We start from the raw sequence: 17,415 nt of genomic DNA, 5'->3' as shown, positions 1-17,415 counted from the left end.
GTTGTCTGAACCCACTGATTGAACCAGTCACTCTCTTTTGGCAAAACTATAAACACTTTTCACCTGTTTAGACTCAACTTACCAACACATTTTCATTGTGATGCACCTGTGTTGCATAATGCTGAGCACAGGTGGCAAAAGTCAAACACAAGTAAAGCACAAGTTTCACCGGTTGAACACAACAACTCAAAATTGATCACACTTGTGTCCAATGATGTGAGGGAACATATTATGTAAGCTAGTTCAGGATGAAGTCCTGTGGCCTGATCCAGTACAGAGAAATGATGCTGTGGCTGAGTTATGCACTTCTCATTTCTATATTTTTGTACTTTATTTTTTACATAGGTTTACTGCATACAAGGTCTTACAGTTTTTCTCGATTGCTAAGACACATTTCTCGAAAGCTTCTCTCATTTTCTCTAAACTGTGAACACAAACCCCAATTTTCAAGCTACATTCACAAAACCTCAGACTCTTCTTGCAAAACCAAACTTTCACCTCAAAACAGTTCAATCTGTTCTCAAAACTGAACTATGTTGTCAAATCAAAATTAAAAACACTACTGAGCCGTCACTAAACACTACCTAGAAAAATAGAAAACACAAAGCTCAGCACATGAAGCTGTAGAAATAAATGTTTATCGTTCACTGTAGCTAAATGCATGTTGCAAAACAAAAAACCTGTGCATTTACACTGCAGCACTTCTCTCCTTCCCTTTCTTTCACCCTCCTCCCTCCCTCCCCACATCCATTTCATCCCCTTTTCCTTCCTTCTTTTTTTCTGTCCAGTTCATCCCTCCCTCCCTCCCTCCCTCATCCTCTCTTCCTTCACCCTGTCGCCTCTCATCTTCTCCTCTTGCAAAACAAAAAACCTGTGCATTTAGCACTTGTACATAGTACAAAAAAAGAAGTACAAAAAACAGAAATCTTGTGCATTTACACGTAGTACTTGTACAGTACAAAAACAAACAGAAATATTGTGCATTTAGTACTTGTATACAGTAAGCCTACGTAAAAATAAAGTACAAAAATATAGAAATGAGAAGTGCACAACTCAGCCACAGCATCATTTCTCTGTACTGGATCAGGCCACAGGACTTCATCCTGAACCAGCTACAGTATATGTTATATGTTATATATATATCTATATATATATGTGCCCTCACATCATTGGACACAAGTGTTATCAATTTTGAGTTGTTGTGTTCAACCGGTGAAACTTGTGCTTTACTTGTGTTTGACTTTTGCCACCTGTGCTCAGCATTATGCAACACAGGTGCATCACAATGAAAATGTGTTGGTAAGATGTGTCTAAACAGGTGAAAAGTGCTGATGGTTTTGCCAAAAGAAATGACTGGTTCAATCAGTGGGTTCAGGCAACTGAGAATTTGGCTCAGACAACAGGGTTTAGTGTTTTAGCAACTGAGAAAAACTGTAAATGCACAAGATTTCTGTTTGTCTTTGTACTGTACAAGTGCTACGTGTAAAATGCACAGGATTTCTGTTTTTTGTACTTTTTTTTTTTTTTTTACTGTACTATGTACAAGTGCTAAATGCACAGGTTTTTTGTTTTGCAAGAGGAGAAGATGAGAGACGACAGGGTGAAGGAAGAAAGGATGAGGGAGGGAGGGAGGGATGAACTGGGGAGAAAAAAGAAGAAGGAAGGAAAAGGGGATGAAATGGTTGTGGAGTGGGAAGGAGGAGGGTGAAAGAAAGGGAAGGAGAGAAGTGCTACAGGTTTTTTGTTTTGCAACATGCATTTAGCTACAGTGAACGATAAACATTTATTTCTACAGCTTCATGTTGTGTTTTCTATTTTTCTATGTAGTGTTTAGTGACTGCTCAGTAGTGTTTTTAATTTTGAGTTCAGTTTTGGGCACAGATTGAACTGTTTGAACTGAGGTGAAAGTTTGGTTTTGCAAGAAGAGTCTGAGGTTTTGTGAATGTAGCTTGAAAATTGGGGTTTGTGTTCACAGTTTAGAGAAAATGAGAGAAGCTTTCGAGAAATAATGTGTCTTAGCAATCGAGAAAAACTGTAATGAACCAGTTGCAGCTGAAACATCTGGTAAAAGCAGTTACCTGTGTTTTAATACCTGCTGCTAAACGCGCTGTCGCCCTCTAGTGGTGACATGACCTCACTCACATTCACTTCCAAAGTAAAATCTTGCCGTCGTGAGGGGGAACCGTGGGTGTTTATTCAATTTTTTCCCAGCACAGTCGTTCCAAAGAGAGACATTTATTCCACATCCACAGTCAACAACAAACACATAATTTGCAATTTACATACAGCCATATGTTGCATTTACAGTTTTCTTTTCTTTTTTTAAACGGATAATACAAAGGTTTTCCTGTTGAAAGTAAAAGTAAATGAGTTCCTGCACAGAACTGAATAATTTAGGTTCAAGCATGATTTTCTTTTCGTTTTTTTATTCCATTAAAATTACGTAAGAACTACTAGTTGTTGCCCTATTCAGGCCTCTGGGTGTGCATTTACTGGAAAAAAGCCATCATGAGTAAAAAAAAATGAAAATAAACCTTTAATTCTTAGGCAAACAAACTCTCCACAAAAAAAAAAATACACTGCATCTCTTTAAGATTTAAAGTTATTGGCTGTTTTTCCAGTTCATGCAAGTTTAAAATCTAAACCCACCTTCCTTTAATCCTTCCTTTCTTTCTTTTTTTTATTATTTAGCACCTTTCTTTCTTTCTTTCTTTCATCCTCCCACATGCGTTTGTTTCCCTGTAGAGCACTTTGTATAAATCTATTGACATGGTGAATAAATTACGTCAGCGTCCCACCCGTCTCGCGGCACGCCGTACTACTTGGACAGACAGCCCGTGGGAAATGCAGCCATGTGTGAAGAATCTGTATCGACTTGTATACTCACAGAGAGAGGAATTATAATGCTATAATTATCTGCCGGTGGTGTAAATCCTCTACTAAGGCCAGTCTGAGTCCATCTTGGGTTGGGGGTGTTGTGTTTTATGTGTTTTATGAGAAGCACACGGGGCCGATGTCCAGGCCGAACTCCTGATCGGGCTTTCCGATGTCCATGGGGGCCACGTCCACGATGGGCAGCCGGGCCGAAGTTTGAGTCCTGTACTCGATCACTGTCTTTCCCCACTGTCCGTTTGGTTGCTAAAGGAAAAAGAAAAACCTTGTTAATAAAAAATAAATAAAAACAGAGTATCCGCGGGGTCTTGAAAAGTATTAAAAGGTGATAAATCAATTTTGGGAAAATTAATCCCCTTAAAAATTATTAAAAAGTCTTTTCACGACTTTATAAAGTCTTACATTGTGGAGGTATTTATTCTGAATTAGCTGTCCAAGAGTTTGAGTCCTAAAAAACATTGTAAAAGTGTGTGAATTTATTCATTTTATTAAAAAACAAAGATGAACCGGTACGTAAAAAAGAAAAGAAGATCGTTGTTTTTGTTTTTTGAGAGTGGAGCAATGTTTTGTTTTGTTTTGTTTTTTGATAAACTTTGTCTTTGATTTATTATCCCAGCCTATTTTGAATTCTGTTGTATCATAGTGGTCTTCTATAGTCTTTATCACAAATTAAAACTGTTCAGTTAAAAGTGGCGGTGAGGTATTGAAAAATATTGAGAAGATCTTGAAAAAGTCTTAAAAAAGTCTTAAAATTAACTTCAAGATTCCTGTATATACCCTGAAAAAAAAGCCATTTTTCTCACTTTTCAGTTTTTTGGTCATAATAGATTAAAATGCCCATAACTTTTGATCTGAAAGGACTATCCCAGTTATTCAAACAGTTATGAATAGCTGAAAATGTCCAGTTTATGGAAATATCAAACAATGAAAATGTCAAAATCCCACCATGTGAAGGGTTTTCCCAGGCCATTGAAAGGCTGAGGTCTACTCAGATTTATTTAAAACTGACAGTTTGAAAACAGTGACTGTGATTGGAACTTTTAAATAAAGTTTTGAAAAAAAAAAAAAAAACAGTTTGAAAACATTTTTGAACCATTACTAATATAGATGAAACAATATCTGAAGAGTAAAAGCAGAATAATATAGAAGTAGTTACAATCCATCAAAGGGAAGAATAAGTAAGGGTAAAAGTAGAAATGTAAAAAAAAAAAAGTAGAAATCCTGCATATTTATAGTTTAACAGTTGAAGGGTTGAAATCTGAAATAGGTGAGAAAAGATTAAAAAGTCGAACTTATAAGAAGGATGTTGAATTTGTATGAAATGTTTGGAAAATTGCTTGAATTTTTGAAGACATTTTTGAACAATTTGTACAAGGAAGAGAAATTCAAAGTCTTATTGGAGATAGAGAAGAAACAAATTGTTTTCATTTGGTGGATAGCCTATGACAGGTGTTTTACCCCTGGTTCTCTTGATCAGAGAGAGAAACAATAATGGATTCCTAATGGAATAACATCAATACAGTATGTGCAGCAATTATAAACAGGAATTTCATGAGTTTCCAGGACATTAAACAAAAACATAAATTAAGTAACCAAGACCATTTCAAGAGACTTTTTCAACAAAGAAATAAAACACAATGCAAATCTGGAGTGATTTGTTTGAGAGAAATATACAGGGCCGTTGTATAGGGGAGAAAGGTGATGATAACTCTAGGGGCCCAGCGCCCAGTGGGGCCCATAAAAAACCCCAGCAGTCTAATCTTTGTATGACTGAATTATTCTGCGTAAGACCCTGACTAATACTCATAGTACACTGTAAAAACTCTACATCTTTCCAAGAATTTTTGTCTTATTTCTTGTCCAAATGTCTCATTTCTAGTCAAAACTAAACTCTTTCCACTTAAAATAAGACTCATTACCTAAAAATTAACTTGTTTTTAGATCATTTTCACTTAAATTCACAATAAGTAGAAAAATCTGCCAGTGAAAGTAAGTTTTTTGTGCTTGTAATAAGGAAGAAAAACTTGCTCCACTATCAGATTTTTTCTACTTATTCCAAGTGAAAATATGCTTGAAAGAAGTAAAAAGTGTCTAAAAACAAGCTACTTTTAATATGATGTGTCTTATTTTAAGTAGAATGAGATTTGTTTTGACTAGAAATAAGACAAATATTCTTGCTAAGATACTTGAGTTTTTGCAGTGTAATGCTGCATTAGCATCAAAACAAAGAAGGCTAAATAAAAAACGATAATACATACGTAGTCTAAGAAAAAAAAAAGGAAAAGTTAGGGGGAGGGGCCCACTTTAGTATTCTTTAAGGGGCCCCAGAATTCCTAGCAACGGCCCTGGGAATGGACTGTAGTGTGTACACATCAACGATAAAAAGAAAGTATAAAAAAAAAACACAAAAAAGTGAATAATAATCTATTAGTTTTCCTTTATTGTTGCGAGGCCGAGGGTCTTACCGAGCAGCCGTCCTCGATGACGGTGTAGCGCAGGCGGCCGGTGCCCTGTGCTCTCATCTCCTGGCCGTTGGAGCCTCGGAGCACCAGAGCTTTCTTCACGTTGCTGCTCGTCTCGTCCTTGTAGGCCACGCTGTTCCTGCAGTGGTAGGTGATGGTCTGCTGCGCCTCCCGGGACAGAAGCTGCAGCAGCTTCATCTGCACGGCCACCGCGTTGGGCTGCTCCTCGCTGTTCCCGTAGGCGAACTGGAATTCAAATCAAATCAAATCAGATTTTTATTTCTTTCTCATATAGTCTTTCCATTGGGCCCCATTGTGAACCCGGAAATGTTGAGTACCCCAAAGTTTTATGTTAGAAATATATAGTATGGGTCCCCAGTATTCAGAAACTGCCGGATGCTAACTTATATATATTGGACAATTAGCATAACAGACATAATTAGCATAAATTAGCATAATTGCCTATATGGGCAATATTTCAACAAAATTGACTTGGCTGATCTGGGCAATATTGGAGTGGTTTTAGGGGTTATTGATGATGCTGAATCCATTTCCGACATTTTCAAAATTCAAAATGGCTGTCTAAACCGGAAGGGACCAGATTTAAACCGCCAGTGGGCCGATTTTGATGGATTTCAAAATCTGGTCACTTCCCGGTTTAGACAGCCATTTTGAATTTTTAAAATGTCAGAAATGGATTCAGCATCATCAATAACCCCTAAAACCACTCCAATATTGCCCAGATCAGCCAAGTCAATTTTGTTGAAATATTGCCCATATAGGCAATTATGCTAATTTATGCTAATTATGTCAGTTATGCTAATTGCCCAATATATATAAGTTAGCATCCGGCAGTTTCTAAATACTGGGGACCCATACTATCTATTTCTAACATAAAACTTTGGGGTACTCAACATTTCCGGGTACTCATTGTTGGCAAGTAGACTAATACGGGATTTGTAACCAAAAGTGCTTTACATATACAGACACATCAGAGACACAACCCCCTACCCGACATCCCACAGTGCTTTCATCACCAGAGTGAACTTGAGGAAACACTGTCACTACTTCATAATGAGGAAACACATGAAGTAAAAAAAACTAATATAAAAGATAATCCCTAAAATTAAGTAAAAGAAATAAAATGTGTAATAAATCTAACAATAAATGAGAGTATAGATATATAAATATGGAAAAAATCAATACAGCTACAAATAAAAACAAAGTAAAATGGCATAAAATAAAGTAAAAAAAAATAAATCAATAAAATTCAGCTAAAAGTTAGACTAAAAGGATTTTGAGGTTGCTTTTAAAACTATGTGCACTGGCTGCTGCCCTCAGGTCCTCAGGTAGCAAAGTCCAAAGTCAGGGGTCATATAGTAATAAAAAAGATTCCTCAACATAATATATATTAGTTTTGACTTTTGGTACGACGAAGAGAGCGCTCTCACAGGCTCATATGATAAAAGCAAATCTGATAAACACGAGGAAGCGAGGCCGTTAAGAGTTTTATGAACCAGTAAGAGAAGATTCTTTAAAACTGGTGTGAAGTTAAATTTAAACCTGTGATTTTGCAGTTTCTAAAACTTGCATGTATCAGAATAAAATAAAGCTCTTGATTTCTCACTAGGGATGTCACAATTACTTGTTTTCACAATTAATCGCGGTATTAAACGCCACAATTAATTAATCGTAAAGATTCTTAAATACCGTCACTTTCCAAAAAAGATTATTTTGTTAACACAGAGGCAGATGTGCACAAAAGTTAAGGTAAATGTAAGAAATACTGGTCCATTTACCGTTTAACGTAACATGGTGGAAATTTAAATGTTAGCGTCTCATTTGTGATAAAAAACAAACAATTAAAATAAACTTAAACATTTGGTATAGATGACAATTAATGATTTGAATATTTAAAACACTTCCCCTGGAGGATTAATAACTGGTTACATATGAATAGTAGATACTTAAAATATTTAGTGTAAAAATGTGTAATGTAATTATATTTTGACTGTGTTTGATTTTACACATTCATATGTTGTGAAATTATTTAACGCGTAATAATCGTGATAATCGTAATAATACCGTGATTATTTCTCTGACAATAATCGTACAAAGAAAATCTATAATCTATAATCGTGACATCCCTATTTCTCACTTTAGTTCCACTGTTGATGTCGGCTCCGAACCAGACGGGCTTGTTGACCGTGGGAGTGGACTTGGTCCACCAGGCCTTGCGGGGGACGGTGGCGGGATTGGCCGAGATGCAGGTTTCACCGGTTTCCATGTTACAGAAAACCCTGATGGCGTCTTTAGTGCTTCCCTGGTTGGGGTCCAGCCAGTATTCACCTGTATGGAGGGAAAACACCTGGATGAGTCCAGACCACTGGGGTCCACATGTGATGCTGGTTTTTCTGTACAGATAGGCAGTTTTTCCTCTATCGTGGCCCCCCTCACGTGTGGAGTACCCCAGGGGTCGATTTTAGGCCCCCTGTTATTTTCTCTGTACATGTTGCCTCTGGGATCTATCTTCCGTAAGCACAATATAGCCTTCCATTGTTATGCGGATGATGTGCAGATCTACCTCCCTCTCCGGCTGTACGCCAAGGACCCACTGAAACCTCTCTTAGCTTGTCTTGCCGACATTAAAGGGATAGTTCAACATTTTGGCAAATTGGCCCATTGCCATAATCGCTATAGTCATAGCAGTAGGTTCATTACCTTTAATTGTAGGTGTAAGCTATTTTCAGTACGGCGGAGCGCAGCAGCTGGCTGCTCAGAGCTACGCTATGGAGGCTAATGGAATTTCTTGGTTTCCCTCATTAAACTCATCAAATTCAACATCCCAAAACTCCACAGCGCTTTTGTAGACAAGTTGTGAGCTGCACAACCACCACGCTATGAGATAATGACGGGACGATACGAAACGGAGCCGTTTTCGAGGTAAATTCATACAAAACCGCTGATGCGCGTTGCGTTCAGGGACAGTTTTTCAGCAAGCAGTCTCCGTATTTACCCTGTATTTACCTCGAAAACGGCTCCGTTTCGTATCGTTCCGTCATTATCTCATAGCGTGGTGGTTGTGCAGGTCACAACTTGTCTACAAAAGTGCTGTGGAGTTTTGGGATGTTGAATTTGATGAGTTTAATGAGGGAAACCAATAAATTCCATTAGCCTCCATAGTAGAGGTCTTCGGAAAAAACCGACAACCCGAAAACCCGAGGTTCCGACCCGCCCCGGCTCGGGTTTGGGTCCACTCACAAGAAGTGACGCCGGGGCCGGGTCGGAACCGGTAGAGTTTGCCTCGGGTCTCGGGGCTCTTATTGTGAAAGGCCGGGTCCTACAGTACCCGAGAGGACCCGGCGATTGGCTGTCACAGCTGTCAACCACCCCCGCCCAACCCCTCCCGTCCAATGCGAGGCTGCGAGCTGCCTGTGTGACTTCTGTCACGTGATCAAAACAACTACACGACTCTGATGATGACGTCAAAGGTGACAGTTCAAGCAAAAGTTAGAGCCGAGGTCAGGACTCGGGGCAGTTAAAACGTTTGTTTATTAACGTAACGTTATGGTTAATGGTTCAAAATGGTTAAACAATCGAGTTGCCGTAGCGTGTTGTTACCGCGGTAACGTTACGCTCCGCAAAGCACATGGAAACTCCAAAATGATAACGTTAATTAAACAAGAGGAAATGACCGGTGGATTGGCGTTAGCAATGGCTAAGAAGAAGGATTACAGTACATGACCATCTAAACAAGAAAATGACGACGTGGATTTATTTCTGTTTACATCACGTTATGGCCAGGGGGGGGGGCTGGCAGCGGCCGCAGCGGCCGCAGGAACCAGGTAGAAGAAGACTACGTTTAGGTAAGAAACAGAAAGTAATAGCTTATAAAAACAAGTCTTATTTAACGCTAGACAACTTGTATTAAATCATAAAGCAACTCGGGCATTTCGGGTCCACGGGTTTTTAAGGGTTCGGCTTGGGTTCGGAACTCATATTTACAATAATAGCTCGGGGCCAGTCGGCTCCGGGTCCAATTTTCACGGGTCCATTTGGGTTCGGGTCCGTCAAATTGGACCCGTGAAGACCTCTACTCCATAGTGTAGCTCTGAGCAGCCAGCTGCTGCGCTCCGCCGTTCTAAAAACAGCTTACACCTACAATTAAAGGTAATGAACCTACTGCTATGACTATAGCGATTATGGCAATGGGCCAATTTGCCAAAATGTTGAACTATCCCTTTAAGAGTTGGATGAGCCTCAGCCAACTTAACCTCAATGACAGTAAAACTGAGGTAACTGTTTTTGGCCTTCCTGAAGGCTGTTTAAATTCATTTGATGGACAGGATCTCCTTGCTTTTAAAACCACCCCCTTTATAAAAAGCCTTGGTGTAACTCTTGATTCCAACCTTGATTTAAAAAAACAAATCAGCACAGTGGTAAAAGGGTCTTTTCATCAAATTCGTACTCACTCTAAAGTCAAGCCTTATTTACCTTTTAATGACCTGGAAAGTGTCATCCAAGCTTTTATATCCTGCAAACATGATTACTGTAACTCCCTATATGTTGGTCTAGACCACAGCTCGCTTCGCCGCCTGCAGCTGGTACAGAATGCGGCTGCTCGCTGCTCGTGATGTGTTTACTTTTTTTGGTACAAAAAGTCAAAATGACTTTTTGTACCAAAAAAAGTAAACACATCACCCCTGTTCTGGCTTCCCTCCACTGGCTTCCCATCCGTTTTAGAATTGATTTTAAAGTGTTATTAATTGGTCTGGCCCCACTATATCTTAAAGAACTCATACAAGTCCGATATCCAGCTAGAGCTCTGCGTTCATCTGGAGAACCGTTGCTGGATATACCTCGAACAAAATTAAAGACCAAAGGTGACCGAGCCTTCTCAGTAGCTGCCCCCAAGCTCTGGAACAGCCTGCCACTACATATTAGACTTGCAGGATCAGTGGAGAGGTTCAAGTCCGCCTTAAAGACTTATCTTTTTTCCCTGGCTTTCGGATCATGATCGAATCGATGTGTTCTCGCCATGGTTATGTGTATATATTTATACGTGTACATTACATGGCATGTGTATATTTCTGTAGGCCTATGTGTATTGATATGCGTGTGTGAATTGTTATGTCATTTTTGTCTTTTTAATTCTGCGCTGTAAAGCACTTTGGCTGACCGTGACAGGTCTTTTAAACGTGCTATATAAATAAAGGTGAACTTGAACTTGGTCTACAGCAGAGAACCCGGCCCCTCACCGCTCTTCTTGTGGGGGTAGCACTGCTTGAGGTCCTGGCAGGTCTTGGCCGGGTTGGTCCTGCTGCCGTCGGGGCTGCGGAGGTTCTGCAGGTGTCCGCTGAGCGTCTTCAGCGCGGCGTGGACCCCCGAGTCGGCGCGCAGGGCGGCCGCCTTCTGGTTGGGGAGGGCCTCGTCTTTGTACTCGTCCTCCGGCCGGGGGGGGGGCTCGGCCGCCACGTCGTCCTCGTAGTAGTGCGCCGCCGCCTCGGGCACGTCGCCGATCCCGTCGTAGTCGGCCGGGGAGATGTAGAGGAGGTCCTCCACGGCCGCGGTGGGGGGGCCGGGGGGTCCGGGGGGGCCGGGGGGGCCGGGCTCACCTTCTGGACCCTGGTAAAACGTAAATGTAGTTACTTTTGATATGTGCACTGCAAAAACTCAACATCTTTCCAGGAATATTTGTCTTATTTCTTGTCAAAATGTCTCATTTCTAGTCAAAACTAATTAGTCTAGATGGAAACAGGGGTCCACGAGCACATTCTGACAGGTAACAGGATGAAAAAATGTCCCAATTTGGGGCCAAGGAATTCAGTAGAATAGTTATTTTTAAGTTTTTAACACATCCTGACTTGATTTTGGGACAAAAATATCAAAAATTAGCTGAAAATTCTAAAATCGTATGTATATTTTCCCCTATACCAAAATCCTGTGCACTGAATGAAAACATTCTGAGATTTTTCTTAATCTTTAAAGTGTCTATTTTAAGATTCTGACAGGTAACAGGATGAAAAAATGTCCCATGGTGTTGATTTTTAACCCTTTACTGCCCCTATCCCAAATTCGAAGCTGAAAAAACTGAAAATGAAATTGGCATAGCTCTTTAAACAAGTCACAGAGACAAATTAACACATTTTTCTACACAATTTGGGGCCAAGGAATTCAATAGAATGGTTATTTAAATATCTTTCCACTTAAAATAAGACTCATCACCTTAAAAGTAACTTCTTTTTAGATAATTTTCAATTGTTTCAAACTAATTTTCACTTGTTTCAAACTGTTCCCAAAGAATCTGTGTAAATCGCCTCCCGGTGCAAACTAATTCAACGAGAAAGACAGGATAAATGGTGCACATCTGTTCACAGCTGTAACAGCAGCTCTACATGTGTTTACACTGCAAAAACTCAACATCTTTCCAAGAATATTTGTCTTATTTCTTGTAAAAAATGTCTCATTTCTAGTCAAAACTAAACTCTATAAGACTCATCACCTAAAAATGAACTTGTTTTCAGATAATTTTCACTTGTTTCAAACTAATTCTCACTTGAAATAAGTAGAAAAATCTGCCAGTGAAAGGAAGTTTTTTGTGCTTGTAATAAGAAAGAAAAACTTGCTCCACTATCAGATTATTTTAAGTGAAAATCAGCTTGAAAGAAATAAAATGTGTCTAAAAACAAGCTGCTTTTTAATGTGATGAGTCTTATTTTAAGTATCATGAGATTGTTTTGACTAGAAATAAGACAAATATTCTTGGTAAGATTTTGAGAAGGAAGAGGGGGTGAGATGGAGAGAAGAGAAAGAAGGACAGGAAAAGAGAGATAAGGGATGGCAGCCGGCTGATGTGGATACAGTGGCTCAACACAGCTACTCCCCTGCTTAGAGGAATTATTTTCGTGTATCCTGCAAAGGTACAATAAATGTCATTCTGCGCTGGCTTTCTGGCCTCAAAGCAGATTTTAGCCTTTACATCGCTTTTTAGTAACCAATAAGAGCCTTTCAGAGGCTGCACTGCAAAAACTCAAAATCTTTCCAAGAATATTTGTCTTATTTCTTGTCAAAATGTCTCATTTCTAGTCAAAACTAAACTCTTTCCACTTAAAATAAGACTCATCACCTTAAAAGTAACTTCTTTTTAGATCATTTTCACTTGTTTCAAACTAATTTTCACTTGAAATAAGTAGAAAAATCTGCCAGTGAAAGTAAGTTTTTTTGTGCTTGTAATAAGAAAGAAAAACTTGCTCCATCATCAGATTATTCCAAGTGAAAATCTGCTTGAAAGAAGTAAAAAGTGTCTAAAAACAAGCTACTTTTTAATGTGATGAGTCTTATTTTTAAATGGTAAATACAGAGTCTGCTTGCTGAAAAACTGTCCTTGAAGGCAACGCATATCAGCTGTTTTGCATGAATTTCCCTCTAAAACAACTCTGTGTGGTAACGTTGTGTTATTATCTCATAGCGTGGTGAATGTGCAGGTCACAACTTGTCCACCAGAGCGTTGTGGAGTTGTTGGATTGTGTATTTGATGAGTTTGATGAGGGAAACAAAGAAAGAAATCCCATAATGAGCCTCCGTAGCATTGCTCTGAGCAGCTCGCCACTCTGCTCCGCCGTTCTAAAAACAGCTTGCACCGACAATTAAAGGTGACAAACCTACTGCTATGACTATAGGGATTATGGCAATGGGCCAAAATGTTGAAACTATCCTTTTAACACTATTGAATGTATGAAGATGCCTTTCAAATTCTAATAAATAAAACATTTGATCACAAAAAAAGTGAATGTAATTAATCTAAATCTAAATCTACTCTAATTTAATTTGGTCTGTTTTTATTTTTAAAGCTGGTTGAAATAAAATGATATTCTGTTTCTGTGTCACCTGTGCTCCAACTTCTCCACTGGTCCCTCTTGTCCCCGGAGCACCCATGGGTCCCGGCTGTCCGATGTTTCCTTCCTTTCCAGGGGGACCCATCACTCCTGGAGGTCCCTGTGTATTGATATTAAACAAAGAGAGATTTACATTCATAATATTAAGGAATCAATATTTCTATCAGGTGTGATTGTATGGCAGGATTATACATATACACCTACCCTCTGACCAGCTGGTCCAACAATACCAATGGCTCCTGCGTCACCTGTGGCCCCCTGGAAACAGAAATGAAGAAGGACAAATGTGAACCAAGGGAAAATCATATCAAGGTTCCTACACATTTTAAATTTCCAAATTCCATACTTTTTCCAGACCCTAATTTCCGGATTTCCACTACAAAAAACTCAAACTCTTACTAAGAATATTTGTCTTATTTCTAGTCAAAATGTCATTTCTAGTCAAAACAAATCTCATTCTACTTAAAATAAGACTCATCACATGAAAAGCAGCTTGTTTTTAGACACTTTTTACTTCTTTCAAGCAGATTTTTCGCTTGAAATAAATAGAAAAATCAGATAGTGGATCAAGTTTTTTCTTTCTATTACGAGCACAAAAATCTTGCTTTCACTGACAGATTTTTCTACTTATTTCAAGTGAAAATTAGTTTGAAACAAGTGAAAATTATCTAAAAACAAGTAAATTTTTAGGTGACGAGTCTTATTTTAAGTGGAAAGAGATTAGTTTTGACTAGAAATGAGACATTTTGACAAGAAATAAGGCAAATCAAATATTCTTGGAAAGATTTTGAGTTTTTGCAGTGTCTCAGTAAAAAAAAAATTTAAATAATTTGTGACATTTGAGTAAATAGATGTGTTTCACATTAATAAAGCATGCAATTAATCATTTGTTTTCATTATTCTGAATTTGTATGCCATTATGAAACCAAATCATTTCCAGGATATTGTAGCTAGGTACAATAGCGCATAGGCTACAAAGTAATAATGTGAATAAGACCAAACCCAGATAAGTATTAAGATAAATATATTTCCATACATTAGTTTCCGTTTTCCATACTTTTCAAGACCTGGAAATGTATGAAATCAAATTCCATATTATTCCATACTTTCCATACTTGCGTAGGAACCCTGTCATAATGAAAAGAGAATTGATTTTTTATTTTTTTTCAAATCGGATTGGCCAAAGATTTGGAATTATGTTTTTTTTTCGTCCAAAACTCTTGCCCACCAGCTAATTCATTTAAAATTTGTTCATAGAGTTTATTTCTCTCCCGAACATACAGTAGGTTTAGACTCAAACTGACTGCCAGCGATCTTTGTGATAGATTTGTTGGATAAACAAAAAACCATTTTGCCTTTTTTCACCTTTTTTCACCTTAAAAAAAATGAGAAAACATGAAAAAAATTCACGTAAATTCGATATCAAAACAAAACACTGAAAATAAGACTTCTTAATCCTCTCAAATCAAATCAAGCCAAGTTTATTTGAATTTTTTTATTTGTGCCCTCAGATTTTATTATTTATTTTATTCAACTGTCTAATGATGAAATAATTAGGGCTGTCAATCTATTTTATTATTATTAAAATATTTAATCCCGATTAATCTCATGAATGTCATACTTAACTCGCGATTAATCGCAAATTAATCTCACATTTTTATCTATTATAGCCTAAATGTCCCTTGAATTATCATTTTAATACTTTTATCAACATGGAAAAGTGGATAGGCTTGATTTGTGCAAATGTTTTTTAATGAAATCAACTATCAATACTGTAGATAAAAAGAAATTGACGCCGTTAAAATTGATCTGAGAGCCTATAATTACAAGTTATATGTCCAACATTTAATGTAAAAAGGGGAGGGATGGAGAGGGGGGATGGCATTTTTTGATTTGATTTTGATCGTTTTTTTGACCATATACACAGAAACGAATCATTCTTGCTGCCTCAACGGCTGAAAAAAAAGTAAAACTATTCTTAAAAGTTGGTTTGAACCAAGTATTGTAATGAATAAAGTCTGGGTTGCAGTGTTTTATGATATTTGTCTGCTGGAAAACTCTACAGCCAAAGTTAATGGTGCAAAACATGAGACATTAGCTGTTTGGTCTCGTGCTATTGCCTACTGTATATTCCTGGGCTATTTTAATTTATGATTTATTTAATTTATGGTTTGGAGGTGTATATTTGTGCAGAATTATGATTTTTGCAGTAAAAAAAGAAAGAAAGATCCATCTCCATCCATCCAGATGTGTTGCTTACAGTGATTCCTGGGAGACCGTGGAGACCGGTGAAGCCCCTGTGACCTTTCTGACCCCTCTCTCCTTGCTCTCCGGCTGCTCCCTTCTCTCCCTGCGGTCCTTGGGGGCCCTGAAATAAAACACAGAGGTTAGAATTCAATCAATACTTAAATGATGTTTCAAAACAGGTCAGGTTTTGTTTAAAGCCTGGAATAGGTTGCTACCAATAAACATCCAAAAAATGTTTATGGTCAGAGAAAGCATATATGATTTACAGTAAGAGGGAACTGTAACTTTAAACAATCTACCATCCATTCTACCCTGAAAAGTTTTAGCATCTATTTTTGTGGTGTAAAAATGTGGAATAGACGAGATGAGGATATAAAAATGTGCAATAACTTAAAACAATTTAAAAGTAAGTACAAACATACACTCTTGGACAGCTATAAAGAACTGGACAGATAATTTTACTCTTTTTTATTTATAATCATGGTCTTATTTCATATTAAAGCAATATGTTTTTAATCTTCTGAATTGTATGGAACCATAGATGTATGACATGAATCACAATCTAACTTGATAAGCTTTGCTTCCTTCAGCCCCTTCTCAAACTTGCACAGTATCATTATTGTTTTGTTTCTTGTTACATACACTGCAAAAACTCAAAATCTTACCGAGACTATTTGTCTTATTTCTAGTCAAAATGTCATTTCTAGTCAAAACAAATCTCATTCTACTTAAAATAAGACTCATCACATTAAAAGTAGCTTGTTTTTAGACACTTTTTACTTCTTTCAAGCAGATTTTCACTTGAAATAAGTAGAAAAATCTGACAGTGGAGCAAGTTTTTCTTCCTTATTACAAACACAAAAAACCTGCTTTCACTGGCAGATTTTTCTACTTATTTCAAGTGAAAATTTGTTTGAAACACGTGAAAATGATCTAACACAAGTACATTTTTAGGTGATGAGTCTTATTTTAAGTGGAAAGAGATTAGTTTTGACTAGAAATGAGACATTTTGACAAGAAATAAGACAAATATTCTTGGAAAGATTTTGAGTTTTTGCAGTGTAGATTGTTTGTCTTTTGATGTGCTTGTTTGAGACAAATAAAAATCAAATCAAATCAAATCAAATGTATTTATGTAAATGATGAAGTGTTGGTATTTCATATTTACCACTTTGCCGCGAACTCCGGGGTGTCCCTGAGGTCCAGCGGCGCCTCTGGCACCCTGAAGTCAAACCAAACGATGAAACAGTTTAATTAAGAGACCACTTTCACAAATGTTTCTTAAAAGCATCTCTACATGTATGAAACGCATTCTTTTCTTTTCTTTTTTAAATACCAACACAAACACAACTCATTCTACTTAATGAGACACTTACTGTATGAGATCATCACCTGAACCACATCTGGTTTTATAGGAAGATTATAAATAAAAACCACTGCTGGGATTAAACATTCACATTATTATCCCACAAAAACTTATTTATAAACTCTTCCTGAGTTAAAATATTCTTGCTGTGTTGTTTAGGAATATATATGAACATGTTTTCCTTGCATTAAGGTCTGAAAAGACTTGATATTTTTTGTTATTTAGACTAGTTTAGTCATTTTCAGCCAATAAAAGCTCCAAATGACAATGTGTTTATTTCAATTTTGGGAGAAATGTTGCCGGTAGTTGATAGAATAAAACAAAAAAGATGTAATTTAATTTTACTCAAACACATACCTCCAGTATAAATAGTAAAACCAGAGAAACTGATCATTTTGGGAGTGGTACATTTATTATATTTCTGTCTCAAACTCACATTTTCACCCATTTGTCCCGGACCGCCGGTAATTCCCACTGGTCCCTCAGTTCCTGGAGACCCTGTGGTACCGGCCAGACCCTCTGGACCGGGGTTTCCTCTGTCGCCCTGGAGACA

At 37.8% G+C, this 17,415-nt stretch overlaps 1 protein-coding gene across 1 annotated transcript in view; it reads right to left on the bottom strand.

The window, feature by feature from the left end:
• Positions 1-2,525: 2,525 nt before the first annotated feature.
• Positions 2,526-17,415, bottom strand: part of col5a2b (collagen, type V, alpha 2b) — a 62,701-nt gene continuing 47,811 nt past the window's right edge. Inside the window, exons 47-55 of the mRNA XM_085793857.1 lie at positions 17,299-17,406; positions 16,665-16,718; positions 15,510-15,617; positions 13,454-13,507; positions 13,242-13,349; positions 10,613-10,979; positions 7,513-7,703; positions 5,358-5,600; positions 2,526-3,138 (exon numbers count right to left, since the gene is read on the bottom strand). Of these exons, the coding sequence (XP_085649983.1) occupies positions 2,992-3,138; positions 5,358-5,600; positions 7,513-7,703; positions 10,613-10,979; positions 13,242-13,349; positions 13,454-13,507; positions 15,510-15,617; positions 16,665-16,718; positions 17,299-17,406 (1,380 nt within the window). The 3' untranslated portion in view covers positions 2,526-2,991. The remainder of the gene's footprint in view (positions 3,139-5,357; positions 5,601-7,512; positions 7,704-10,612; positions 10,980-13,241; positions 13,350-13,453; positions 13,508-15,509; positions 15,618-16,664; positions 16,719-17,298; positions 17,407-17,415) is intronic.

Source organism: Trachurus japonicus, chromosome 2 (assembly GCF_045865225.1).
Source record: "Trachurus japonicus isolate A0001 chromosome 2, Traja_1.0".
Classification (NCBI taxonomy): domain Eukaryota; kingdom Metazoa; phylum Chordata; class Actinopteri; order Carangiformes; family Carangidae; genus Trachurus; species Trachurus japonicus.
This window is presented reverse-complemented; position numbering and strand designations above follow the sequence as displayed.